Genomic DNA, 27,845 nt, shown 5'->3' on the forward strand with positions numbered 1-27,845 from the left:
TCCAGCACTGGCCGGGCACGGAGTAGGCACTGGTCAATGACTGTTTATTGAATAAATTTACTACTGGAGTAGGAAGAGGCTGAGTCCAGTGTAATATAGTTGGCGGGAGTTGACAAATGGGGGTCCCCAAGAGAGGACCTGGATGGGGCCTCCTGGATGGGGCCAAGTTCTGTCCTGCCCTTTCCCACTACAATCCTTCACCCTCACACCCGCCGCCACTCCCGCCCTGCAGATGACCAAACAGGCTCAGAGAGAAGCCACAGTCACACACCTCCTCTCCGCTCACCTGCAGGGGAGGGCAGGGAAGGAAAAGCCCCGGGTCGGTGTGGGGGACTCTCCTAAGTTTATTGGGCTGCAGGTGAGGGGCTGGTGGAAGGAGGGTGGGGGGTAATAACTTAAAAACCCGAGGTGTCAGCGGCAGCTTGAGAGACCTCTGCAGAGGAAGGGGGTGGGGTATTTACAAGGATTTGTACAAAGTGCCCCGCGCCAGCCTGGGGCAGGAATTGGGGTTCGAGCATAAGGGGTGGGGGAGGGGAAGGACTCTGCCTCTCTGACCCCATTCCCAGCCCCCCATGAGTCTCCAGTCTTGGGCTCAGCAGCTCCCCTGCCCTGCCAGAGGCCTAGTTCTTGAGCTGCTGGAGGAATGTTCTCCTCGGGTCCCTTCCTGCCTGTCCTGCCCCCAAAGTCTCCTCAGGTGCCCCCACGCAGGGTGAGGGGGAGCAGGACTGGCTGGAGCCTCCAGGAGGGTGCCAGCTCCCCCGGCAAGTCCCCTCATCCTTCTCCTGTGCCAAGCAGCCCCGGAGAACAGCAGAGGGGATAACTTCTGTCCCCAACCAAATCCACGGAAACCGAGGTGATGACAAAAGGAGAATCCCCTCCCTGTCCCCTTTTCCTCCTGTAGAAGCGAAGGGAACGAGAGAGGAAGAGGAAGGGACCCGGGCTGTGGTGGCTCAGAGCTCGAGGTCGTTGGAGATGCGGGTGACGAGGGTGCGGAAGGCCAGGGCGGTGCCCGCCACACGGCGGAAGAGAACGCCCCGCAGGCCCGGCCGGGGCAGCTGGCAGACCTCCACTTCGAAGTGGGACAGGGGCTCGGGCCCGCCCGCACCCCCGTGCAGACAGGCCAGCAGGAACGGCTGTGGCTGGCGGCAGCGGCAGCGGGCGGCTGCTGTGGCCTGGCGCAGAGCTGCCATCAGGGCCTCGGGAGGGCGCGAGCTGGTCAGCTTCACACTCCAGGGGAATCGGAGCAGCCGGGGGGCGGTTTCCGTTTGATCCCAAGGTAGATGGCAACTGGGGTGGGAAGAGAGTAGGGGTCACAGACGGGAGACCAAGGTTAGGTGGGTAGATAACTGAAGGGACAACTCTCTCCACTTTGGGACACACGCCTAGCTGTGCCCTCAAAACCATTCTTGCACCTGCAGTGACAATTTCAGCTGGACATAAAGCTGCCTGGCTGGAGATCACATGTCTCAGACTCCTCTGCAGCCGGGCAGGACCGGGTCTAAATTCTGGGACATGGGCAGAAGTGAGGCCTGCCACTCCACCTGGTGTCCTTCACAAGAGTCCCCATGCCCAGGGACTGGCAGCAGCACCAGCCAGCCTCGCCTGTACAGATGACTAAGGAATGGGGGTGAAGAACCCAGACACCTGAATGACCATATGGGACAGAGTGGCCCTGCCACACGGCTTGGATAAGAAATCTATTACTGCATTTTGGGGTCTCGTTGGAGCAGGCGAGCTTGTTTCCTACCTAATACTCTTGTGGTAATGACAATCCCTTCTCTCGGGGGACCAGCGCTCTTCACTCTAGACCAGGGACTCACTTAGAAGTACCTTCGGCACAAAGGGGTGTTTGGAAATTTCTCGGGTCTTTCTACCTGGGATAAGACCACCACTAGTATTTATTATGCTGGGGAAAGGGGCAGGTCAGGGATGAGAAATGTCCTACGACGTGTAGGCGGTCCCTTTACAAAACGCAAAGTGCCCGAGCATTCTTCTCTAGGGGGCGGACCACCAAGAACGCATGGCCAATCAGAACTTCCACTGCTCTGCCCACTATGATTGGATCAATGACGAGCATACGGCCACGTCTGACCCATCAGAGTAGCCCACCCTTTCAGCCCCAGCCAATGAGCGTCAGTCTGGACTTTATTGGAAACACGGGAAGGCTCTCGTTTGCACTGGGGTCTCTAAATTGGTAGGGGTGAAACTAAAGCAGGGCTGCCAAATACTGCGCTGCATGCTTTTGTAAATAAAGTTTTATTGGGACACAGCCACACCCATTTTTTTGTAGGGAATATGGTTTTCTCAGTGGAATGGCAGAGCCCATGCCGGAGACTGGCTCTTAAAATCTTAAGATATTTGCCCTCTGGGCCCACACTGGTGCTGTCTGCCACTGCGCGGTTCAGAGCGGTGGGGCAGCTACTCTGCCACCATGGATGAGAGGCAAAAGGAGGCGGGGTGATGACAGGAGGGCAGCTGGGCTGCAGCTAGGACAAGATGGTGCTCAGGGCTGTGGTGCAAAGGGCAGGAATCCAGGGCAACTGGCAGAGGAGGTGGGTCATGGGCCATTTCAGAAGGCTGGGCTTGGAAAATGGCCTCAGGTCCCATCTGAGGGCCAGGGGTGAGGGAGGGGCTGTGAGGTGGTCAGGGGCAGTCACATGCACTCACCTTGTGACCTCAGGTCCCCCGATTCTCTCAGGTTCGTCTGCGACCCTGGGGAGGAGGTGGACAGGGTGTCTAACCTGGACATAGGGAGCCCTCCTCCCCCACCCACTGCCTCCCGGGCCCTGCCTTGGCCCAGTCCCTCCCTGCTGGCTAGAACTGACCCCCTACATCTCCAGAAGGGGGTTCGTCCTGAGAGGGTTAGTGCAAGTGGTAGAAAAGACACAGAAGAATTTGGAAGACAGAGAAAGAGGGGGTGGGTGGACACCTATATGTAGAAGAGGCAACAGAGAGACACACACACTCACACACAGTCGGCTTTGCTGAAATGGCAGACACCTCCTTAGCGAGCCTGTCCCTCCCTTCCCCACACCCTGGACCACTGCCCTGCTCTATTTTTCTTCTTAGTACTTGTCAAGACCCGATATTCCTCCCCCCACCCTCTCTCTCTACATTTTAGATATTCTCTGGTCCCCTACTAGAATGTCGGCACTGCTAGTAAAGGAAATTTTCACATTTTGTTCACTCCTGGGTCCAGAATGGCACCAGGAACACAGTAAGTAGGTGCCCCACAAGTAACAGCAGTAATGAATAAAAGTAGTGAGCAAATTATTTCTAAATAATGCATTCATAAAGCACTTTCCAAGGCAACCTCCTCAGTCCTCACAACCACCCTCAAAGGAATGAATGACCTGTCATTGTGACTGCCACTGTACAGAAGAGGAAAACCAGGTCCAGAGAGGTTGAGTGACTTCCTCAAGGTCACTCGGTAGAGTTGATATCTGGACCCCGAGAGTCTGGCTCCAGGGGTCATGCTTCTGGCCACTGCTCTTTATTAAAGGAGTAAATGAACACGCAGACCCCACATCCAGGCCCTGTTCCCCACTCACATGCACGGCCCCTCCCTGCGGCCCGCACACACACCAGATGCAGACGGGAGGCAGAGCCAGGGAGAGCGTGGGCGGGACTTACTGATCTTGGATCCCTGGGGCAGAGAGGCGCCCGAAACGCAGCGGTTAGAATTCTGCCGTTTAGAGGGATCGAGGGTGACCCTGCAGTGTGAGGAGGAGGTGACAGGGGAAGGGAGCAGGAGGAGGAAGAAAAGGAAAAGGAGAAGGAGGAGAGGTCAGGGCGCAGGAGGCAGAACAGAGTAGTAGACAGGCCAGCCCGTTCCACCCCCACCTGGTGCCCGGCGGTGCTCACCGACGGGTCAGCTTGGAGGTCAGCTTGGTGAAGAGGTTGGTGGTGGGGCGCGGCCGCCCGGCAGGCAGGGGTGCAGCCTCGTGTGCCAGCGTGGGCGAGGCTGGGGGCCCGTTCTGCACGCCCCCGCTGCCCCCGCCCCCTGCCCGCCGGTCCCGGACCTGACCACCGTGGAAGGTGCTGCGGATGGTGGAGCCGCGTGCCAGGCGGCTCCGCTCCCCAGATGGGGGAGCCAGGCTGTGACTGGAGGGGGAGGCGGGGGGTACCCGTGGGGTGCCCGAGCTGTGGAGAGAATGACAGGTCAGGGTGGGACTCCGAGGCAAACCTGGGCCCTAATCCCCCTGATTCTTCACTGTCCTGCCCTTAGCCCATAAACCCTGGAGCTACGGGGCTGCTATGTACCGTTGTGCCGGCTGTAGACTACAGACCCACAGCATTATTTTATGGATTTTTAGAAGGAAGTTACCTCTTTTTCAATCTGTTCCTTCTTTAAACTCTACCTCCTCCAATCTGTCCACTGCTCCAACTTTCCTCTCTCCAGACTCGGCAACCAAATAGATTTTACATATACTTGTAGATGATTCCCTTGCTGTGTGCTATCCACACTTCAGGAACCAAATGAACTTGGCAAAGGCTGCTCGGATAAGGAGCAGATGTGAATGTCAAAAACCCGGATTCATTATGACAGCAACCTCCTCCTCCTCCTCCTCTTCTTCTTCTTCTTCTTCTTTTTTTTTTTTTTTAAGATGGGGGTCTTGCTATGCTGCTCAGGCTGTCCTTACAACTCCTGGGCTCAAGTGATCCTGCCATCTCTGCATCTGGAGTGACTGGGACTACACATGAGCCACTGCACCCAGCTCAATCATGACAACTTGCTGATGGGTGAAAATACAAAGGGGACCCCCCCCTTTCTTTTTCAAGATATTATGAGGGAAGTAGGAGTCCCTCTGTCCCAGTTTTTCTCCAGTCCTTTCTGACTCTCCCAATCCTGACAGCTGAAATAGAATTCCAATTTCTATCTTCCAGGGACCAGCTTAGATCTCAGAGAGGAAAGCCTGACTAGCCTAGATCTCAGAGAGGAAAGCCTGACTGTGGCAGAGGCCACTACCTCTCTCCCAGAATCCATTATCCCTGTTTTACTTCCTATGAACCCTGCTCATGGCCTCCCAGAGACTACACTTCCCAGCAACCCTTGCAACATGGGTGGTAGTCATGTGACTAGGCTCTGGCCAATAGAAAACAAGCAGAAATGCCTTGTACCATTTCTGGGTCTTGTCTTTTTCTTGGTACCAGGCATTGAACCCAGGGGTGCTTAACCACTGAGTCACATCCCCAGACATTTTTAAAAAATATATTTTATTTAGAGAGGGTCTCGCTGAGTTGCTTGGGGCTTCACCAAGTTGCTGAGGTTGGCTTTGAATCCACAATCCTCCTGCCTCTGCCTCCCCAGCAGCTGGGATTACAGGTGTGCTCCAATGTGTTGGGTGGGGGCCCATGACTTTCAAGAGTGCTGCGTACCCTCTAGTTTTTTCTCACTTCTTGCAGATTGGGAAATAGTGGCAGTTGGTAGAGCTGATTCAGACCAGATTGGAGTCTCGGCATGAAGACCTGCAGAATCAGCCTGGGCTCCCTGAGAAACCCTGCTGGTCTCCCCACCACCCCACCCCCCTGGCTGAGGTGCCAGAGATGGAACCCAGGGCCTCATATATGCCAGGCAAATGCTCTACCACTGAGCTACATCCCCAGCCTTCAAAATTCCATCTTTCTTAAGCCACCATCCCTTGGAAAGGTCTCTTTGTTCCAGCAGCTTGGGCTATAATCTAACTGACCAGGAAGACTGTGTTACTACAGCTGCTGATGCAGATTCTGGAGTCAGTCTGCAGCCCTTGTTCCTTGACTCATCAGCTACAGTGGGCCTTGGGCAAGTTATTTAACCTTGCTGTGCTTCATTTCCAGTTATAAAATGGAAATACTAGGATCTACTTGCAATATCATTAGAAGCATTAAGTCAGCTAAGGTACTTTGCACATGACTGCTGCCTGATGAATGATCAGTATTCTTACTTTTATTTAGTAAACCATCAAAATAGCTCAGCCAGGGCCTAGTGTATCAGCCCTGTGCCAGGTAAAGGAACACCTGTTCACCATCGGAAATCTTAACGGGGGCTGGATGTAGCTGGTGTTGGCCCCATTTTACAGAGTAGAAAAGAGGCTCAGAGATTTGCCCAACAGTAATTGTAGTAGCAAAGTGCGGAGGCAAGCCTCAAACAAAACTGAGTAGTCCCAGAATCACGACTGTCGCCCACGGCATTACCCCGCCCCCAGCCACCGTAACACCCGCCTGCATTTATCAGGCACGTCCTAGAGCTGGGCCTCCGTGTTGGCTAGTCACGTGGCCAGTGGCCCTTGCAGGTGGGAGTGTGGCTATCCTGGAGGTGCCCTGCTTCTGGATGGGCACCAATTCACTTCCTGTCCATGCGCCAGCCCCCTGGAATTGGTCCCCTCACTTGCCAGCTAGAGAGACCTCACAGCCTTGGGCCACCCAGCCAGGCCACCCAGCCAGATGATGTGGAAGCTGTGACGATCTGGGGCTTCTCTCAAGTTCTAAAAATGGATCATTCAAAAAATCTGGTTGGGTTGCCGCGGCCGCTTGTAGGCGAGAGCGAGGCAGCCTGCTTTGTTCTAAGGCTGGTGACTGGTTAACTAGGTGAGGACACGGACAGGGTACCTGGGCACATCCTACCAAGGGCAGGGTGGACCCGCCCACTGTCCAGGCGGGATCATCTCAGATCCAGGGGCCTGCCCCCTGCCGGCCCCTCCCTCCCAGGCCCCCATACCTGTTTTCTTTGCCATTTGGCAACAGGGACGGGCGCTCGGCCCCTGGGCGCTCTGTGCAAACATAGGTGTTCCTGCGGGTCATCATGCTGGGAGGGAGGTTGTTCTGTGGGGGACACGCGGGAAGAGGAGCGGTGAAGGGCTGCCTGCCATGAGCCCTCTTGCCCTCTCCCCGGAGGACTGATCAGGGCCTGGGTGGGAACCCAGGGGGGCAGGCAGGCGAGGGCTCAGAGGCCCCCAAACGCAGAGAGGTCCACAAGCTCTTCCCACTGGTGCCATTCACCAGCTCTCCGGGAGGTGGGCCTGGGAGGCCACTCGAGGTTTAGGGGGAGGGGGCTGAGGGAGAGCCATACAGGCCATACAGGTACAGGGACATGCTACACTCGGTCCCCAGTGAGCCCGTGTCCTGGCCGGGTCGCCTGCTCAGAACATCCCCCGGCTGGCCTCCCCACTCAGCCTCTGATCTCCTGGTCCGTTCACAATATGCCCACCCCAGGCCAGGCAGCCTCCGGGCCTCCTGGGTGCCCACTGCAGACAAATATGTCCCCAACCCCAAGAGACGGTGAGCTCCATGAAGACACGGAGTGTAAGGATCCCACTGTCCCCTTGGACGTCAAGGTCTGAGATCAGGTCTCTGCCTCAGCAGGGCCTGCCCGGTGCCATTCACCAGCTCTCTGGTGACAACAGGCTCTTCCCAAATACTACACAGTGCTCTGGGAACTGCAGGACCCCTGGGTCAGAGAAACGTACCGCAGGTGGCATCTGCAGGATGGACCCCTGGTGGCCCGCCCCCGCCCACTCACGGGGGTGCTCGTGCTGTCCTTCCGCCGCTCGGGGATCTCCGCCTTGTTGGGGTTGTGGGCGCTGCTGACCATGGGGCTGGACGGGGGCAGCCCCCGACTCCCGCTCCCCGCCGCGCTGCAGCTCGCCTTCCGGCCCGGCAGCCGCTCCTCCTTGAGCTCCGCCTCCCCGGTGCTGGTTGGGCTGCGCTTGGGGTGCAGGGGTGCCGGGGAGGGGCCACCTGGGGGAGGGAAGGAGCAGGTCCCGCTGATATATTGTCAAAGCCACCAACGCGACCGCGCGGACCCAGGAACCCCAACACGACCTCAGGTCCAGACAGGCTTTGCGGGTCCCCGCCCCCCTGGTTCAGGCCGTGGAACCCGGCCTCGTAAGTGTCAGGCAAGGGCCTGACCACTGAGCCCCCCGGCCACGCCCCTCGCCTTTTTCTTTTTTCTTTCTTTTTTTTAATGTCAAAAGATTGGGAGCAGCATCAGGGGGGTGGCCAAATAAGTCAAGGTATTCCCACAAGGAGCCACATGTGTATGGGTGTATGGAATCCCTTAAAAGAAATGTCCACAACAGGCAAATCCAGAGACTAAGCAGATTAGTGGCTGCAGGGCCGGGTGGGGGTGGGGGTGGGGGTGTGGGTGTGGGGGTGGGGGGGTGTGGGTGGGGGGGTGTGGGTGTGGGTGGGGGGGTGGGATTCTTGGTGTGATGAAAGAGTCCCCACAGCGAGCATGGTGATGGACTTGACTCTGGAAGTATAGTAATGCTGGGGGCTGAACATTTTAAATGGGTGAATTTTACAGGATGTAAATTATCTCAATAAAACTACTTAGAAATCAGTGGAGAATTTAAATTTGATGAAGATGTAGGCAACAGACCTTTTGGGAGTTTTCGTGCTTAATCTTTTCCCCTCATTAAACCTGGGTTGCTTTACCACTGAGCTACATCCCCAGCCCTTTATTTATTTATTTGTGATAGGGGCTCAACATGTTGCTGAGGCTGTCTTTGAACTTGTGATTCTCCTGCCTCAGTCTTCCAAGTAGCTGAGATTACAGGCATGTGCCACCATGCCTGGTTCCCATGCCTAATTTTTTGACAGTGGTGGGGGTCTATTTATTTTCTGCAGCAGATGAGATATTTGTTGGCTGCAGAATGTAGGGCACAATCTGGTATCTTCCCAACCTCATTCCACTTGGAATGGCCTCCCCCCATTTTAGTGTGGAGGAGAAGTGAGAAGGCGGTCTCTAAGCAGTCACTTTGTACAATGAGTCCTGTACCCCAGTTGCAGTGAATTAATTCCCCAAAGACTCTGATATCAGTGCATTATCCCAGATGAGTAGCTCAAGAGATTCAAGGACTTTTGGGCTGGTCTCTAAAAGTGAAATGTTAATTAACCTCCTAGCTGGGCATAGTGGCACATGCCTGTCATCCCAGCTACTCAGGAGGCTGACACAGAAGTATTGCAAGTTCAAGGCCAGCCTCAGCAAGTTATCAAGGCCTCAAGCAACTTAGGGAGACGCTGTCTCAAAATAAAAACTAAAATGGGCTGGGGATGTGGCTCAGTACTAGAGCACCTCTGGGTTCAATTCTCAGTTAAAGGGGAAAAAAAAAAAAAAAGGCAGTGGATGTAGCTTGGAGGCCGGGCGCTTGCCTAGCACCTGGATTCAATCCTCGGTACAGCAAAAGAAAAAGCAGAAATCTGGGCTCACGGATCAGGAAAAAAGGTAAGGTGGGATAAGGGACAAACGAAAACCCAGAAAATGGGAGAGGAAGCAAGGCGCTCAGCTCTGGGGCTCTTCCAGATGGACCCCTCCTGCCTCTTCAGACGCAGCCTCTGGGGGCTGCAGTCGCCTAGCCTGGCCAATTCCCGGGCCCTGAGCTGGGGGCGGAGCCTGCCTGAAGGGGCGGGGCGAACTCACAGAAGTCGCTGTGCCGGCGCTGGCGGTGGTAGGTGGAGGAGGAGCTCCGCTGCCCTTTGCTGTGGCTGGTGCCTTTGCCGGCGCTTGTCCCGTTGGTGGTGTCGCTGGGCGCCCGTACCCGTGCCAGGGCCAGCCCTGGGGCGCCGCGGTCCCCACCCTCCTGCAAAAAGTTGGCAGACAAGAAGTCTTGGCCCTCCATCCCCTGTGCCCTCCAAATCCCTCCACCCGGGGCAGGGCACACTCCCGAAGGCCCCTGGCGTCCTCTGACCTCAGTCTTCCTGCCCAGCAGGAGGTAGGTGGCAGTCACTTCGTTGTACTTCTGGCTGGTCAAGGCTTCTCTGATCTCTTCCCGGGTGTAGCCCATACCCACCATCACCTCTGCGGAGGGCATGAGAGCGGGGTCAGCCTCCCGGACCCCTCCATCTGCTCCGCACGGCCGCCCTTTGGTCTGTCTGGAGCCATCTCCCTTCTACCATGGCAGGCTCCCGACCCCTGACTGCTCCATACCTGGGGCGCAGGCACACAGACACATGTCACGCCAGCCAAAGTGTTCTGTCCCCAAGGCCATCTGCCATTGCCTTCTCTTCTGAGAGGGCATCAGGCTTCCAGCATATGCTCTTGGCAGCTCCCCTCCCATAGTGAGCCATGAAGAGGAAGCTCCCAGGAAGAAGACTCCCAACAACTGTCTTGGAGCACCTGGGTCCAGCTGTGCCTGAAAGCTGTCTACCCTGGCCTTTGTAGTCATGTGAATGAGTAAACTGTCAGTATTCGGTTGAACATGAAATTGCTGATATTGGCAAACTTTGCCCTATAAATGACAGCCTCTTAGGGTTTCTGTTACTTGCAACCAAGCAAGTCCTGAGGAATGCAGCAGGCTGTCATGGTCACCTCAGCCTCCTCAGCTGTAGAAGGAGGGCTACGGGGTGGTTTCTAACGGGTTCTTCACGGGGGAAAAAAGTCAAGGTCAAAGCCAGCAGCACCTACTACACACAGCTGGTGCAGATCCACTGTTTAAAATGCACAGTGACTCCATGCAGCAGCCTCACCTAGAGGCGCGGAGGGGGACGCTTGCTGGCGCGCTGGGCCACGAGGCACCCCTCTGCAGGCACTAGCCAGAGGGACGAGGTGGCCCTCACCTATTCGCTTGGTGTCCCCGAAGTCCTCCTCAGGCTCCGTGTATGGCTTCAGCTCCTCGCCCTCGTAGCCGATGTTGATCCACTTGTCTTTCATGATTTGCTGTAGGGATGAGAGGTGTCATAGGGAGCCAGGAATCCACAGCTGGCCCCTCAGCTGGGCCCAGGTGGGGCTGCGTACCCTGCCCAAGGCCGACACCCAGCACCCAGGGATCCTGAGGGCCGGCCCCTCCCCCGCCTCCCGATGCCACCCGCCTGCTCTGCAGCAGCTGGGTCCCCGCACCCTGTAATCATCCAGTAGCTCATTAGCTAATTGCTGGCGTGGCAGGGAGTGGGCGAGGCTGCATGCGGATGGGCTGTGCCTGGGCTCCCCGTCCACCTTAGGCGGGACACTCAGGCAGAGTGTGGGGAGCTGGCCGGAGGCGCAAGGCCAGGCTCACCTCGAGAGTGCAGCGTTTGGCGGGGTTCAGCACCAAGAATCTCCGCAGGATGCTCTCACAGTCGGTGGACATGTAGAAAGGGACCCGGTACTTCCCTCTGAGGACGCGCTCCCGCAGCTCCTGTGGGGACGGGGTTACTGGGGGGTGGCTGTGTCCCCAGCCCATCTCTCGCCCACACACCCACCTCCCTCCCAACCCTCGGACAGAAGTGACCGCAGCCCCGAGTCCCAGCCCTCTCCCTGACTCAGTTTCTCATCTGTAAAATGGGAACACTGCAGAGACGCAGCAATTTAAAAAAATTATTTTTTAAGACTACAGAGCTCTTCATTCAGGGAGAACCTTGAGGGCGAATTCCGCAAGCCTGGTTAAGGGGAGAGGAGGGCAGGTGAGGGGGCCTCTGGGGCCTCAGTTTCCTCATCTGTGAACAGGGGTCACGATGAAAGCCTCAGCAGTAGCTGCCCTAGGGCTAGTGCTACTTAAATACCAGGCACAGAGTGGGGCCCAGCATGCCCTCCCTGCCTGCCCCCCACAGGGTTGGGAGTCTGAGGACCTTCTGGAAGCACACGCGGCCCTGCTTTTTGTTTGTCTGCCTAAGGTCTTTCCGAGGGTCCCCAGCAAGGCTCCAAGGTCAGGAAGCCCAGGCATCCCCTCCCAGGGAGACAGAGCAGGTGGCAGTGGAGTGTGGACAAACAGGAGGCCATGGGGTCAAGCCCGGGGACTGGGCAGGGGAGCCACCTTCCAGGCCGTTCTAACGGGGCTGAAAGAGGGGGCGCCTGGGAAGCACCGCAGGGCTGCAGGCCATGTGGGCCCCAAGGATTGGGAGCACTTAATATAAAGCCACCTTGGAGACCGCTGGCTACCAGCACCACGCACTCAAGACACAAGACACCATCGCCAGGACATCACTGGCCTCCAGTGTGCGATCCTCCTGCCTGAATCGTGGAGGCAGCACCCATTTTCCAGATGAGGACACTGAGGCTGGAGTGGTGGGCCCTTGTCAGAGGCTTAACAGCAGAAAGCAGCAGGGCCTGGTTCCGAGCCAGGAGGCCGGGCTCCGAGCCCGTGCTGCGTAGCCCTAAACCACACTCCTGTCATGTGACCAGAGCAGCAGCCGCCAGGCGTGACGCCTCGGCCAGATGCCAAGTCCTGGTGAGGGCTCCCCAGGCCCAGGCTGGCTGCGAGCAGTCACTCTTCTGTCCCCATCTTACAGGTGGGAAACAGGTTCAGAGACTCGTCCCAAGTCACTCAGAAAGGAAATGACAGAGCTGGCTGGCCGGTGGGGAGACCCGGACAGCGAGAGATGACAAGGGCCTGGAGCAGATGAGAGGCTAGCCTGGCCCTTCCAAAAGGCCTCTTAGCTTTCTGCTTGCTACTCAGAAAAAATCACCCCGAGGCAGGACTCGGTCCAGGCGCCAGGCGCTTCCAGGTGAGTCTTTTCTTGGTACCAGGGATTTGATATCAGGGCGCTTGACCACTGAGCCACATCCCAGCCCTTTTTGTTTTATTTAGAGACAGGGTCTCACTGAGTTGCTCAGGGCCTCACTAATCTTCTGAGACGGGCTTTAAACTCTCCATCCTCCTGCCTCAGCTTCTGGAGTTGCTGGGAGTACAGGTGTGCGCCACCCTCCTGGCTCCCCAGCCCTTTTTATATCTGATTTTGACACAGGGCCTCGCTGAGTTGCTGAGGCCGGCCTCCAAAGTGTGATCCGCCTGCCTCAGCCTCCTGAGTCGCAGGGATGCAGGCATGGGCTGCCACATGAGCTCCAGGTGCATATCTTAATGGTCCTCACTCAACAGAATGGGAGAGTGAGGCTTACAGGGCTCAGCGGCCTGGGCAAGGCCACCATGAGGAGGGCCCTCCCTGCTCATCACGCAGGCCGCCTCTGACTGCCTGTCCTCAATAAGCACTTGCCTGACTGCCCGATTTCAAACGCCCCACGGGCCACCCTGAGCGAGACAGAGTTCCCAGCTGCAGAATGTCTCCCCAAAAGGTGTGGCCTTGGTCCAGCCAGAGACAGCACCAGGCAATCCAACTGCAAACAAGTGGCCAAGCCGTCTGCCATGCCATGCCAGGGGGACAGAGAGGCTGGCAGCTGCTCAGATGGGGGGACACAGGGACTGGGCACATCTGGAGAGCGTGAGCGAGTCCCCGGCAAGGAGGAAAAATAGCTGTGAGGAGGCTCCTGGGTCGGTGGGGGGAATCTGAGCGTGGACCACAGGGTGGAGGCCAGGACTGAGCCGTGGATGTATTTCCTGTAGGTGACCATTGTCTGGAGAATGCGCCTGGTCTCAGAAGATAACCCACTGTAGCCTTTGGGAACAAAGGGACACAGTGTCTGCAAGGAGCTGTCCCACAGTCCATCGACAAGGACCAGAGCAACCTCGTCATGTGCCTGTACAGACAGATAGGGCCCGGTGGCCAGGGGCCAGCTCTGCGGCTCTCCCGGGGACCACGTGTTCTGTGTTCTATTCTTGCAACATTTCTGGAGACTGGCAACATCTCAAAACAGAAAGTTCAAAGGAAAAAAAAACACGCAGAGGAAGACGGGGCCCACACGGGCTGCCCCCTTCCAGTGTCTGTCCCCAGCACTGGCCAACACCTGCCACCACATCTCCTCAACTCTTCATTCTGCTTCCTGCCTGGCTCCGCGGCTGGGACATCAGTTCCAGAAAATTTCTTGTTCTGAGCGTCCATCTCGAGGACTTCCAGTAACGTGCTAAGTTTTGCAATCATGGCCACAATCACTGTGAGCACGTTTTCCATCGTTCAGAAACCCTGACCCCCAGCTGTCACCTCCCCTGGCCCACCTGGCCCCTGCCCCAGGTGGACATTTCATAGAAATGAAGCCACACGCTCTAGCCTCATGTCGCTGGCTCTGTCTCTTGGCACAGCGCTTCCAAGATCCCCCCATGGAACGGCAAACACGCGGGCAGGGGCTGCTGCCACTTGTCACGTATTTGCAAAGCCTCGAAGTGACCCTCGTGTCAGAGGTGGATGGCAACTATCTCCTGAGCGAATGAGCGGGTTGAGCCAGGGATTCAAACCGGTCATGAGCCCCAACACAGCACCGGCCTCGTGGACTGGCCGCCTGACGGTGGGGACAGGGTCCCCTGCTCCATCTGGTCATATGACCTCAGCCCCACCCTCTGGTCCCCGCAGAGGTGCAGTGCAGGGGACAGAGTGCGGCCTGATGGTGGGGTGAGATCCCCACACCCAGCTGGGCCCAGCACCTTGAGGTTGTGCCCGTCAAAGGGCAGGGAGCCACTGACGAGCGTGTACAGGATGACGCCAAGGCTCCAGATGTCCACCTCTGGCCCGTCGTACTTCTTGCCCTGGAACAGCTCCGGGGCGGCGTACGGGGGGCTCCCGCAGAACGTGTCCAGCTTCGAGCCCAGTGTGAACTCGTTGCTGAAGCCAAAGTCGGCGATCTTGATGTTGGCCTCGGCGTCCAGCAAGAGGTTCTCGGCCTGGAGCAGAGGAGGAAGGACAGGGCTGGCTCAGCCTGGGGCAGGGGCGCAGTGGGGAGGCCACCAGAGTGTGGTCCATGAGAGATGCTCACGCACTGCTCCCTACTCTGTGTGACCTTGGGGAGTGACTTCACCTTGGGGAGTGACTTCACCTCTCTGGGCCTGTTTCCTTCTTGGTGGACTTGGGGGATCAATCCCCACCTCACAATGCAGTCTGAGGACAAAATGAGCAAGTCCACATAAAAGGCCCAGAACAAGACTGGCACCGATGAGAGCTGAGCGGGTGCCACCACCCCACGTGGTCTGCAGAGCGGGGGTCTCTGGGAAACCCCCGGCCCCTCCCCGAGACTCAGCTTATCCAGCAGTTAAGAAATGAGAATAAGAGACGGCACAAAATCTATGAAATATGAGTAATTTTATCTATCAGTTGTGTGCCTACTATGTGCCAGGCCCAGTATATAGTAGGGGGGGTAAGTGTGCAGAAAGCCCAGCTCCACTCTCGCCAGCTGTGTGACTCTGGGTGGGTGACCCAATCCTATGCCTCAGTTTCCCTGTGTGTAAATGGAGGGTGACGGTGGAGTGGGGTCAACATGAGATGCTTATATTGACAGGAAGCGCGACTCTATCCGCTGGTAGAAGGTTTTATCCTTTTCTTTCTTTCTTGTTTTCTTTTGGAGTGGGGATAAAACCCAGGGATGCTCTACCACTGAGCCACATTGTAAGGTTTTATTTTGAGACAGGGTCTGGCTAAGTTGCTGAGGCTGGCCTTGAACTTGCAATCCTCCTGCCTCAGCCCTGTGAGCCACTGAGATGACAGGCATGGGCCACTGTGCCCCGCAGGCTTTGTCTAATTCTTGAGGAAGGTGGCCTTGTGAATGCCGTTTCCCAGATAAGGACACTGAGGCTCGGGGAGGCCACCTCATGCCCACAGCAAGCCAGCTGGAGCCCCATGGGGCTGGTGGCCACCAGGCCTGAGCATGAGGAGGAGCACCAGATGCTGCTTCTGCCGCCTTTCCACATCACCCACACCTGGCTGTCCCGTGTGAGGTCCTCAGCAGCTCAGGCCACCAGCATGTGCCCTCCTCATGGGCCTCCCTGTGCCTCCTAGCTTCTGTATCACCCTCCCACACCTCCTGCCCCAGCAGGGCTTAGGGAACAAAGGCACCTCACACAGCTCGTCCCAAACCAGAACCCAGCAGCAGCTCAGTCTGGCTCTGGGGTGGCACTTCCCACTGGCGTTTGAAACCCCACAATCCACCTCACCCTCACATCTGGTCCCCTGGTGCACTCACAGGACCATCCAGCAGGGGGCGTGCGGCCTCCAGGTTAGCACCCAGCAGCCCCAGAGCCCTCAGGGCAGAGCCCGGCCCAGGCCTCCTTGCACACAGAGAGCGCCAGAACCTTCTACAACAATGGGACAGTGGCATTTTATGTGTTTGGCTCTAACAATAATTTTAAAAACAAAGTTTGCCCTTTGTATATCCTTTTTTCATCTCATTTTTTCCTGCAATTAATTTTTATCAGATTTTATAAAAGCACCTGTCCGCAAGAGTTTTTTTAAATGGGGGTCTCTGGGTTTCTCTGGCAGGCCTCAAACTCCTGGGTTCAAGGGATCCTCTTGCCTGGGTCTCCAGGACAAAGATTTAAAAAAAAAAAAAAAAACGGTCCTTCAACCCTGAGCTGACAGAGAGGTTCCCCAGGCCCTGGCCTGTGGCCTGGCACACACTCAGGCGCCCACTCCAGCCCGGGACCTGCCAGTCTCAGCTGAGAAGCCCAGTCCCTACAGGTCCCTCTGAGTGGGGTGTGTATCACCCCGGGGACAGAGGCACATAAGGGACTGCAGGCTCAGCTCAGCAGGTAGCTGGGGTCCGGCCAGATGCATCCCTGTCCTGCCCACCGCTGGCCCCATGGCTTCTCTCCAAGGCCCTTCTCAAGTTCCAAGATCCCTGATTCTAAGACCCTGCAGGGCGTGACTCTGGGGACCTAAAACCTCTTCTCAAGGATTCCTAAATGGTCTCGAGTCTGAGGCCCAAGTCCTGAGGCTCTAAGAAGGACAGACTACTGTGTCCTGCTGTCCCCGTACAGTAGGATACTCTATTTCTCCCTGGATGACTCCCACCCCCTCCACCAGCCTTGCTTGACCTCAAAAGCTTGTGCAGAGAGCCCAGCTCCACTAGGGAGGCGCCAGGGGACATGCTGGGGGGGAGAGTGGCCAGGCTAGGGGCCCTGCGGTCACAGCGGGCTGGGGGCTTACCTTCAAGTCCCTGTGTACAATGTTTTTCTGGTGACAGTAGTGCACGGCCGATACAATCTGCAGGGGAGAAGGTTTGTTACTTTTGGCCCTAAGTGGTCAGCCTCCCTCAGTGGCCTGTGAAGCCGATCACCACCAAGCCCCTGGTTCTAGCCTCCCCTGGGTGCAGGCCAAGCCCCTGGAGCCTTATGCCTACTTCTGTCACAGTGGGAGATGTTGTGGGACCTACTAAGACATTTGCACTAGGATGCGTGACATTTTCACACTCAGACATCTAGACACTGTCACACACAGGGACTCAGATTGAAGACGTCAAGGAGGAGCCCTCTCCCGACTTACTCCTGGGAGCTCCGGTGAAAGGGTTATGAACCTGGAGATGGACACTGTCCCAACTCACCAGGGCTTAGGCCCCTCACACCCAGGACAGCCGCCAGGGCAGCTGGACAGTCCCTAGCTGATGCCTGCACGCTCACTGGCACACTCAGCCACGCACGTCCTGCACACCCACACCAGAGCTCAGCACACCTGCAGCCCTCTCCGCAAACCAGCCCCACACCCGGCCCCCCAACCCACGGCCTACTCCACTGCGCATGCGCACGCCCACAGCTGGGCACGCCCAGCCGGCCCACGGCCCACACCTGTGCACCTGGGCCTGCGCCCGGGGCCAGCACTCCCTCCTGCCCACCCAGCCGAGCACCTGCGACCGGTATCCACACACCCTTGGTACATCTGGGGACCCGGCTCTGCACCCTCACTTGAGCCGCATCCCCAAGTCACTGGGCAACCCTGACCACAGCTGGCCCCAGGTCCTAGCCTGGCCCCTGACCTGTCGGAACTTGGCTCGAGCTTCCTTCTCCTTCATGCGGCCGTGCGACACGAGGTAGTCAAACACTTCTCCTGCGGGGCAGAGGCCAAGGGGGTCAGGGCAGGCGGGAGCGCGCGGGGCGGGGCCGGGGGGCGCGGGGCGGGGCGGGCCTCACCGGCACTTGCGTATTCCATCACCAGGTACAGTGTCTTCTCCGTCTCGATGACCTCGAAGAGCTTCACTGCCGTGTGGGGGAGAGGAGAGCACAGGGTTAGGTGGGAAGGGGACGCCCCTCCACCCTCCACCGGGACTCGAACGATGAGGATGTGCCAACCACAACAGCCCCCCACTCCAGAACCCTCAACGGCTCCCTACTGGCCGGAGGTTTTCCAAACTGGTCAGCCCCACTCTGCGTCTCTCTCTCTCTCTCTCTCTCTCTCTCTCACACACACAGACACACACACACACACACACACACCAGCTGGGCGAGGCCAGGGCTTAGTCCGCTTTCTTTACTGCTCCCTGGCACTGGCACACAGCAGCCACCCAGTATTTATGGAGTAAAAGATGGATCAACAGATGCTGCAAGGCCAGACCCTGCGGCTCTCAATAAGACCCCTCTGTCGCCTCCCTGCCTAATAATGATAATGACAACGATGCTCCCGATGAAAACAGATCAGATCCCAAAGCTCAGCCCTGAATGAAGCATTCTGGATGCATGAACTTATCCACTCCTCACAATGACCTTGAAATAGGTTTTTTATCTCCCTCACTCTAGAGGAGGCAACAGGCTCAGAGAGGTTGAAGTCACACAGCACTGACGCCACTGTGAGGAACCAGGTCTAAGTGCTGTAACCCTGGTCCTTCTTCCCCCAGTTCTCTCCTTTCCCACGAGCTCCAGTTGGTGGCCTGCCTCGGAGCCCACCCCTTCCCCTCCTCACCGATGTTGGGGTGGTTGAGGCCCTTCATGATGCGGACTTCTCGGAACAGCTGTCGAGGCCAGAAAGGAAGACAGAGAAGAGTGAGGGGGAGGGTTTGGGGGCTGGGCAGGTCACCCGGCTGTCCCTGGAAACTGGCTCCGGCCCTGCTCCCCTTCCCTGGGCCTCACCTTCTGCAGACTGCTGGGGTTGAGCTGGGTCTTGTCAATAATCTTGATGGCAACCTAGAGGGAGAGGAAGGGACAGATCAGGATTCCTTGGGCCCTTGACACGGGGAGGTCCCCAACTCTGATCACCCTGGATGCCTCTTCTCAGAGAAGCCCTCTATCCAGGCCATTTCTAGAGGATGAGGACCTTGGCCAGGGGCACACACATACAGTCCCCCATCTCCAGTGCCACACTTACTTCTGCAGGTAAGTATCCCCCATTCCATGGCGAGACCCCAAAGAGGCTGCTCCAGGGTCTGTGTGTGCAAGGGTGATCAAGATCTCAGGGCTTTTACCCACCCCATCCTTTTTTTTTTTTTTTTTTTTTTGAGGTACCTGGAGTGGTCTACCACTGAGCCATATCCCAGTCCTTTTAATTTTTTGAGACAGCATCTTGCTAAGTTGCTGAGACTAGCCTCAAACTTGAACTTGCAGTCCTTCCGCCTCAGCCTCCTTGCTGGGATCACAGATGTGTGCCACCACACCCAGCCCATCACATCTTTGTTCAAAGATGAAATGGTAAATAACAACTAGCTCACTTTACTCCCACACACTGGACACCAGGCCCTGGTCTGTATGATGCACAAATGGGACCTCTTCACCCTCACAGCAACCCCACAGGAGGAGTGCCAGGACCACTCCCATTCACAAATGGGAATCCGAGCTGGGTGCAGTGGCAAATGCCTGTAATCCTAGCAGCTCAGGAGGCTGAGGCAGAAGGACAACAAGTTTGAGGCCAGCCTCAGCAACTTAGCAACAGCCTGTCTCAATTTTTTAAAAAATAGGGGCTGAGGTTGTAGCTCAGGGGTATAGTGCTCCTGGGTTCAGTCCCAGGTACCAACAAAAACAAAAACCCACAAATGGGAAACTGAGGCATGTCACTTGGTCAAGGTTATGCAGCTTAATAGTCTTTTAAACTCTTTAAACCTTTAAAGATTTTTTTTTTTGTTAAAAGGTCTTTGAGGCAGTCCTCAATGGGGAAAAGAATTCAAATATTATTGAACTTTACGTATTTTACAGTTTAGTTTCTATTTTAAATCACACATTGGGATAGAACCCCATGCACTTTTCCAATGAGTGGCTTAAAAAAAAAATCCTAATCTAAACAAGGCAGCGGGGCACAGGCCTGTAATCCCAGCAATTTGGGAGGCTGAAGCAGGAGGATCCCAAGTTCAAGGCCAGCCTCTGCAACTTAGCAACAGCCTGTTTCAAAATTTAAAACAATAGAGGCTGGGACTGTAGCTCAATGGTCGGGTCGACGCTTGCCTAGCACAGTGAGGCACTGGGTTCGATCCTCAGCACCACATAAAAACAAATAAATGAGATAAAGATTAAATTCTAAAAATTTTTTTTAAAAAAATAATAAACAACAAGGACTGGCAGGTCACTGAGTGGTAGAGAAACCCCGAGTTCAATCCCCAGTACCCACCCAGTCTTCCTCTAGCCCCAGGTCCGTAGTTCTCCCACAGGGTTCCGGGCCACCCCCAGATACACTAGATTACAGAGCTCTTTCCCTGGGAGCCTCATTCCCTTATAATCCAGGCCTCTCAGAAACCTCTGGAACCACGTGCAGGATCCACATATGGTGAACTACATGTTCTGTGTGGGGGAGAGGGTCCCTTAGCTTTCCTCATATTCTCACGAATAGATTTTTAAAAATTTTGTCAAACACTTTTCATGCCAGTATTGAGAAGATCATATGGTTTCTCTCCTTTAATCTGTGAATGTGACGAAGTGCGTGAATAAATTGTCAAATGGAAAAGAACTCTGCATTCCTGGGATAAACCCAGCTTTGTTATCGCACCGCTTTGTTCCACTCATCTGCCGATGGTTCTATTTGCTAATATTTTGTTTCAGGTTTTTGGTTTGAGGCCAGCTTGGCCAACACACTGAGACCCTGTCTCAAAAAAATAAACAAGATTTTTGTACCTACATTCACCAGTAAGCTTGGCCCATAATTCTGTTCTGGTCTGGTTTGGCTCTTGTGGCTACGCTGGCACATACAAATCTGTTGGGGGGGTTGGGGACGTGGCTCAGTGGTAGAGCACGTGCCTAGCAAGCGTGAAGTGCTAGGCTCCATCCCCAGCACTGTGCGCGCGCAGGCTCACCATGCACACACCCCACACACCCTTTGGGCAGCAGAGCCTCTTTGTTCAGACTCTGGAAGAACTGGCATGACATCTGAATGTTAGGTAGAATTTGCCCATAAAACCATCGGGGCCTGGAGTCTTTTGTGCCTATGCCATAGGCTGCCTAGGGGCAGGGAGAGTCCATGCCCAGCAGGACTTCAGCCACCAATTCCATAGTTGCAAAGAGCCCAGAGGAAACCATGAAACCACCCACGGTCTTTTTTCCCTTTAAGCATGCGCCTCAGCTCTCCTGTGTGGCTGGAGGTTTGCACGGCTCTTTCTGCAATAATGTTTGCAGGCAGGACTCCTCACTGGGGGCATGGGGGACGGGACTTGGCGGGGCAGGACTCTGGGGGGGCAGGACTCTGGAGAGTGAGGCCAAACTTGAATAAAGTCAGTGTGTTCTCAAGATCTCCAGAAGACTTGGAAGAGCCCAAGCCACCACTAAGGCCATGAGGTGGCCCAGGAGCACGCAGAGGCCACGTGCAGGGCTCTGCCCGCCGTCCCATTTCCTGAGTTTCGGGAAGGCCTGAAGTTGGTTTTCTCTGGGCACTGGGGTTGTTTGGGTAAACTCTGAGAGTCAGGGACCCACCTGAGGTCATAAGGCGAAGCGAGGCCAACCCTGAGCTCTCTGGAAACTCTGGTGCGGCCCACCTGTGCCCACTCACCTCCCGCCCGGTGAGGATGTGCCGGGCCAGCTTGACCTTGGCGAAGTTGCCCTTCCCGATGGTGCGCAGCAGGCGGTAGTTGCCCACGTGGGGCTGCTCCTCGGGGCAGGAGGCGATGGAGTTCCGGCAGCGGGCACCCAGGGAGCGGCTGGACCAGGACGGTCCTTTGTCTGAAGATCGGCCACTGCCCAAGGTGCCATGCTGGGCGGGGGAGACGAGCGTGAGCGGCCGACCCCGCCCCCAGCGGCGCCTGTGGCTGGGCAGTTCTCGAGGGCCCTGGCCCTGGCCCCTTGTGGCCCTTTTCCAACTCGGGCTGCAGAGAACCACATCCCCTCGGGACCCTCCATTTGTATACAAGAGGCTCCAGGAACAAGAGGGAAGGCCCGGCTCTGCAGCATCCCGGCCTCAGGAGCCAGCCTCCGCAGTCTCACTGGGACTCCAGTTTATTCTAAATGCTGTGACCCTCAACCCAGTCAATGACATTCCACCCCGACCACCACAGATCCTGATGTTCGGCTTCATCCATAACTGCCCAGCTGCAGCCCTCCAATTCTGCTCCACACCCAGACATCAGCCCGATGGCCAGACATTGGCGCTAGTCCCCCCTCACCCAGTGTTGCCTGCTGTGGTTCCAGTTACCCGTGATCAACCACAATCCGAAAATGTTAAATGGAAAATTCCAGTAATGAACATTTTGTAAGTTTTAAACACCTTTTATTATACTATATTATAATTGTCCTATTAGTAGTTATTTCTTTATTTGGTGCTGGGGATTGAACCCAGGGGGGCTTAACCACAAAGCCACATCCCCAGCCCTTTCTTATATTTATTTTGAGACAGGGGCTTGCTGAGTTGCTCAGGGCCTCACTAGGTTGCTGAGGCTGGCTTTGAACTTGCCATCCTCCTGCCTCAGCCTCCCAAGCAGCTGGGATTACAGGTGGGCACGACCAAGCCCGGCAGTGGTTATTATTAACCTCTTACTGTACCTAATTTATAATTGAACTTGAACATGGGTACGTATGTGCCGGGTTTGCCTTATCCCCCATACCAGGTGTCTCCTGGAAGTCCTGGAACGTGTCCCTGAGCACCCAGAGGGGACTGCTGAGTCCCATCATCCTCGCCCCAGTTCTACTCCAAGCCTTCCTTTCGCCCCAACAGCCTGGCCCAGCCACCGAGACCCGCCCGCCACGGGAAACACTGTTTCGTCCTCGGGCTGCCCTCACCACCCTTCCCCGCCATCTCCCACGCCCTCACTCCTCTGTCCCCAATGTTCTGTTCCTGCCATCTTGTCCCTCCCGGGCTCCCTCCCCCACAGGTCACCTGCCTGCTCCGAGTTGCCCTGTCCTGGATTGTGAGCCCCAGGGACCGTGGCTCCCTTTCAGGGCTGGGCCCAGCGTGTCAGAGGCTCAGCCAAAATGGCTCTGCTCAGTCCTTACCGTCCCCGTGCCCTCTCAGGGCCAGAGGTAGGAATCAGAGGACAGAGGACGCCGAGGAGGACAGGCCAGGTAGCCAATGGGCTGGGGGCCCTGACTGCTCCTCACAGGGACTCCCTGCCAGGCCACCTTGCAGTGACGACCAACATTTCATTAACGTGGCATGACGCCCGCACAGCAGTGTCCCCCATTCTACAGGAGGAAACTGAGGCCCAGGCCGGGGTCCCAGCCCAGCCAGCTCCTGCCCACACTCCCACGCCGCCCGCCCCTACGGCGAGGCACAGGGCGGCCCAGCCTCAAGCGGTGAGCAGCTCCCCACGCCTGACACCCAAGCCTGGTGAGGGGCACCTGCACCTCCCCGCGCCAGAGGAGCTGAGCCCTGGAGAGGGAAGGGGCTGGGCAAGGTCACACAGCTCATTCACAGGGGGCAAGAAGACAAGGTCCTCAAGCCTGGGCAGGAGCCACCTCCAGGGCTGCCACTCCAGGCACATGCCTGGCAGGCGGGCCCTCCCCCGGCCTCCAGCGGGGGCCAATAAGACATGCATTCTCCAGGCAGGGACCCCAGAGTCCCCGCGGCTCAGGGGGGAGAGCACCTGCCCAAGGTCACAGGGCAGGTGAGTGGAGTAGCTGGGATCCGAACCCAGAGCGCTGACCCCAGCGCTGCTCCAGCCCAGGCCTCCTCCCAGGGGAGGGGAAGCCCTGGTGACAGGGCACTGAGATGAGGGCTAGGAGGCCGCAGGGGGCCTGTCAGGGGGCACAAGTGAAGGTGGGATGGCACCCACGGAGGCAGCACTGCTGAGGGACCCCTGGGAGGAGCAGCTGGGGCAGTGGTGACAAAGCCCCCAGGAGTTGGGAGCAGGAGCTGAAACTGCCCCATCTCTCCCACCGAAGCCAGGCCTGCTGCTCAGGAACCTGGGAGGCTGACCCCTGGTGGGGCCTTAGACCTTGGGGGGAGAGCATAACCCATGGCTGTTACCATGGCAACCAGATAGAAGAGGGGGCTGCCACCTCAGATCCCAGAGGGAGACAGGTGGTTTCCAGACAGGGGACAGGCAGGCCTCACTGTCTGGAGTGGTAGGACAGGAGCGAACCAGCCATCCTAAGTCCCCACCAGGCACAGATCACAACCACCAACACAAGAGGAAGTCCTGGTATCAACCCCATTGTACAGACACGGAAACTGAGGTTTGGAGGTCACACAGCCAGGGAGGAAGAGAAACCTAACTGGAACCCGAGTTTATCTGAATAATTTAAGCAGCAAAAATGACAATGAGCATCCTCCTGAAAATCTCCCGGCAGGGAGGTGCCAGCGTCAGCCCCCTGAGAGTCGGGGAAACTGAGGCTGGAGCAGGCTCTGCAAGCTCCCGCAACGACTAATGACAGGCCTGGGTACGAGTGCTTGGCCTTCTGACTCATCTCCACAGTCGCACAGTGGCCAACATCAGAGGAGCGCTTCACCCACATTGCCTTGATAATCCTCTGAGGGACCCAATGGTCACCCCCATTTTCCAGGTCAAGAAACTGAGGCTCAAAGAGGGAGAACCAGTTTTCTGAGGACACAGAGCAAACCAGCATGCAGAGCCACACTAGGACCCAGAACCAGGGGCCAGGTTCCTCCCTGGTACCTCACTGTAGTGAATGGGAAGGGAGGCGGGTGGCCTTGGCCAAGATTCCAAACTGCCCACCGCAACAATGGAGTGGGGCATCTCTGGAGGAAGGGCCCTGCAGGATAAAGAAGGGAGGGACCTCTGAAGGGGACCTGGGGTGGCAGCAGAGGCCTGGGGGGCAGGTACAATGACCCTAGTAGAAAAGGAGTCTGGGCTGTTTGGTGGCTGGTCTTTAGGAATCAGGAAGGGGCTCACTGGGACTGTCTGGACCATGGTGTAGTGACAGAGGGGCCTGGGGGAGGGGGAGAGGGCTGGAGCTACAGGGGCGGTGGAGGTCTGAGGCCAGGAATCCCTGGGCCAGGGCCCAAGCCTTGGGGAAACTCCCAGAAATGGAGAGGGGGAGCTTCTAGGAGCAGTCCTTGAAACTGGACAGAGGCCTGGGAGCCTGGAAGTGTGGGGAAGGGGCTCCCCGGGTAAGAGCGCCTAGAGCAACAGGGGCTGAGCCCTGTGGGCCACCAAGAGGCCTAGGAATCTGGGGAGAGTGCTTCCAGCAGTGACCCCAAGAGAAGAGGGCTTCGAGCCAGGAGGGCAGGACCAGAGGCTTTGTGTCCAGGAGCCTTCTGGAAGCCAGTCTACGGGAAGCTAGTCCTTTGAGCTTTGAGTCAGAAGCTGAGGAGGGGCTTCCTTGGGAGACAGACCCCTGGCAAGGAAAGGGGAGGCCCTGGGGCAGGAGAAGGGAAGGGTCTGGAACTCCAGGGGAAGGGTTGGTGCCACAGAGGGAAGGGGCCTAGCCCGGGCGCAGGCGGAGGTCAGGAGGTTGGGGGCTTGGGGAGGGGGCTTGCCTGGAGCTGAGGAGCAGATACAGGGAGGATGAGGCCTGGAGTCAGACTGGTCCAGGGCCTAGAAATCCGAGCCAGGGCTGGGGGCCTGGAGTTGGGAGGCCAAGGCTTCCTGAGAGAGGAAGAGACCAGAGAGGGTCCAGGTGGCACCTGGGGGAGGGGGCAGGGGACGTGGGGAATCCAAGGACAGGGCTGCTTGGCAGAGGAGCACCAGGCCTGGGAGTAGAGAGACCTTGAAGCCAGAAAGGGCCCTGGGCCTGGGCAGGTGGCACCCGGCTCGAGAGAAGCTGCCCACAGGGGCGGTGGAGCCGGGAGGGCTGGGGCCAGAGGAGGGGGCCTGGGCGGCGGTGCCGGACCGGCGAGGGCCGGGGCAGAGGCAGGGCTGGGCGGCCTTGCTGGGAGAGGGCCAGGGCTGGGCCTAGGGGGTCAGGGGCCCTGCAAATCCAGGAAGGGGCGAGTGGTCGGCCGCGGAGCCGGGAGGGGAAAGGGCTGAACAGCCGGGAAGGGAGGGGCTCGTGGGAGGCAGGGGAGGGGGCTTCCTGGAGGGAAGAGACGAGCGGAAGCGGTCTCCAGAGGGACCGGAGAGGGGTCCCGAGAGAGGGGCGCCCCAGGGGTCAGGCTGGGCCGAGAGGGGAGAGGACAGAGAGGCCTGGAAGTCGGAGGGGGCCAGGGGCTGGCGAGCCGGGTCGGGCCCGGGAAACGAGGGCAGGGGCTAGCGGGGCGAGGGGCACGACCCGGCGACGGGATCGGTGGCTGGACCCAGCCAGGGCTCCCCCAGGGGCCGGGCCCCACTCACCGTGTCCGAGTTCCGATCGTTGCCCGGGGCCAGCGCCGTCCGCGAAGACATCTTCTCCGGGTCCCAGGGGGCAGGGGCGGCCGGGTGGGGGGGGCGGGGATCCGGGGGTCCCCTCTCTTCCCCTCCCCCCCCGCCGGCCTGGGGACGCGAGCTCAAAAGCTGGGCGCCGTGGACGCCCAAGTCCGCGCCGCGGGAGAGGGGGCAGGGCGGGGGAGGGGACACCGAGGGTCCTAGTGGCCCCGTGCAGTGTGGGCCCGGGGCGCCATGGGGGCGGCCGGCAGGCGGGCGGGCGGGCGGGGGCCGGGGAGGGGGCGCGGAGCCGGCCCGGGCGGCGGCGTAGGGAGGCGACCGAGGGGCTGGGGAGGAAGGGACGTCAGGGGGAGGGGCGGGCAGGGCGGGGCCGTTGAGACCCCGCCCCCGCCGCCGGCCCTTAAAGGCGCAGGCCCGGGCTGGCTGGGGGCGCTGGGGGCGGAGGCAGGTTTGGGCGCGCTGACTGGGAGCAAGTTCTCACAGGAAAGCCGAGACTCACCGGAAAAGAAGGGGAGAGAAATGTTGAGGCGGAGCGCCAGAGACGCTCCGAAAGATGCCGAGAGATGGAGAGATAGAGAGATAGCAACAGAGATAGGGAGGCACAAAGAGACCGCGAGAGGCGGAGGCAGAGCCCGAGGGAGGGAGAAACCCAGAGACACAAAGAGGTGAACAGAGAGGCAAAGGACAGAGACCAACACCGAGGACAGAAAGAGGGAAACGCAGGGAGGAAGAGAGGGTGAGAGGTACAGAGAGAGACACGCGGAGAAGGACAAAGAGTCCCGTACCCCGAGACAGAAAGAGAGCAGAGACCTGGGAAGAGAATGGAGATAAGGAGACAGAGCAGAGACGCCCCGGCCCCTCCGAGAAGCAGGCCCCAGGCAGAGGCGCGCCCACCCCCACATCCTCGCCCAGGCGCCGTGTCCGGGTGCTCGGGGTGTGGGGGGTCTTAGGGCACGGGAGGGTGGGACAGAATGGCGGGGGGACCTGGCCACCGCAGAGGGCTGGCCAGCCTCTCTAGTGCTGCCGTCCAACCCCCTGAAAACCCCAGACCCCAAGAGGTGTCCTCCAGTGTCCTCTGCACCTCCGCTGGGGTCTGAGGACCCTCTGTCCATCCGCACGACCCCGAGCAGGCACCCGATCTTTCCAGGGCTCCCTCTCCCGGGCTATAAAATGAGGGATTGGGTCTGCATGTGACCTCCCTGGCCGGGCTGAAGCAGGTGCGGAGGAACCCTGCACAGGTGCATAGCTGCAGGGCATGCTGCTCTCTGGGTGGAAAAACAGAACAGAGACGGCAAGAGCTTTGCCTATGGGAACCGCCGGGAGTCCTCTAGACCAGGGTGGGATGACAGCAAGAGCAACACCACTTGTTCTGTTCCTAGAATCACACGCCCTGGGAGGAGGTCTGTGTCCTGCCTCCAACTGTCGGAAAGTCTGCTCACCTTCCTGAACCTCAGTTTCCCTTTCTGAAAAACAGTTTTGTTTTTTTCTGAAAAACAGATGTTTCCAACAGTGTGCTGGAGCTAGCTCAAGCAAGCTGATCATTACAGTCTCAGGAATTTTGGGATGGTTGTTAACCATGGCCATTATTAAACATTAAATTATGCAAACATGCAATTAAATAAATTATATTAAAAACAAAGGTAATATACACTCATACATTCTAATTATTTTGCTCCGTTTTCCCATATTCTATGATCCTGTG

The 27,845-nt window shown here is 57.7% G+C and overlaps 1 protein-coding gene across 3 annotated transcripts; it reads right to left on the reverse strand.

The window, feature by feature from the left end:
- Window positions 1–27: 27 nt before the first annotated feature.
- Window positions 28–26,428, reverse strand: Mark4 (microtubule affinity regulating kinase 4). Of its 3 annotated transcripts, none has more exons than XM_071605174.1 (18): window positions 26,114–26,229; window positions 25,321–25,429; window positions 21,439–21,639; window positions 18,606–18,659; window positions 18,439–18,487; window positions 17,673–17,738; window positions 17,519–17,589; window positions 16,696–16,752; window positions 14,205–14,441; window positions 10,974–11,093; window positions 10,537–10,636; window positions 9,669–9,778; window positions 9,401–9,560; window positions 7,499–7,716; window positions 6,698–6,801; window positions 3,865–4,143; window positions 2,668–2,712; window positions 28–1,287 (listed from the first exon to the last, which is right to left on the reverse strand). In XM_071605174.1, exons 5-18 carry the CDS (start codon window positions 18,464–18,466, stop codon window positions 951–953), a joined length of 1,932 nt encoding a protein of 643 aa, XP_071461275.1. In that variant the 5' UTR covers window positions 18,467–18,487; window positions 18,606–18,659; window positions 21,439–21,639; window positions 25,321–25,429; window positions 26,114–26,229; the 3' UTR covers window positions 28–950. The 3 variants fall into 3 exon arrangements, with proteins under 3 accessions (XP_071461275.1, XP_027801612.1, XP_027801613.1); XM_027945812.3 differs by lacking the exon at window positions 25,321–25,429 and adding an exon at window positions 3,634–3,713 and having other exon boundaries at window positions 1,140–1,287; window positions 26,114–26,428; XM_027945811.2 differs by lacking the exon at window positions 25,321–25,429 and having other exon boundaries at window positions 26,114–26,428.
- Between the last annotated feature and the right edge of the window lie 1,417 nt (window positions 26,429–27,845).

The sequence above is a fragment of the Marmota flaviventris genome, chromosome 18 (assembly GCF_047511675.1).
Source record: "Marmota flaviventris isolate mMarFla1 chromosome 18, mMarFla1.hap1, whole genome shotgun sequence".
Taxonomy (NCBI): domain Eukaryota; kingdom Metazoa; phylum Chordata; class Mammalia; order Rodentia; family Sciuridae; genus Marmota; species Marmota flaviventris.

Excerpts from the sequence above, each read along its gene's own strand:
- Mark4 (XM_027945811.2), bottom strand. The coding sequence starts at position 26,164 with ATGTCTTCGCGGACGGCGCTGGCCCCGGGCAACGATCGGAACTCGGAC. Across the intron at positions 18,488-18,605 it reads ACCCCAGCAGTCTGCAGAAG|CTGTTCCGAGAAGTCCGCAT; the intron begins GTGAGGCCCAGG and ends TGGCCTCGACAG. Across the intron at positions 16,753-17,518 it reads CTCGAGCCAAGTTCCGACAG|ATTGTATCGGCCGTGCACTA; the intron begins GTCAGGGGCCAG and ends TCTCCCCTGCAG.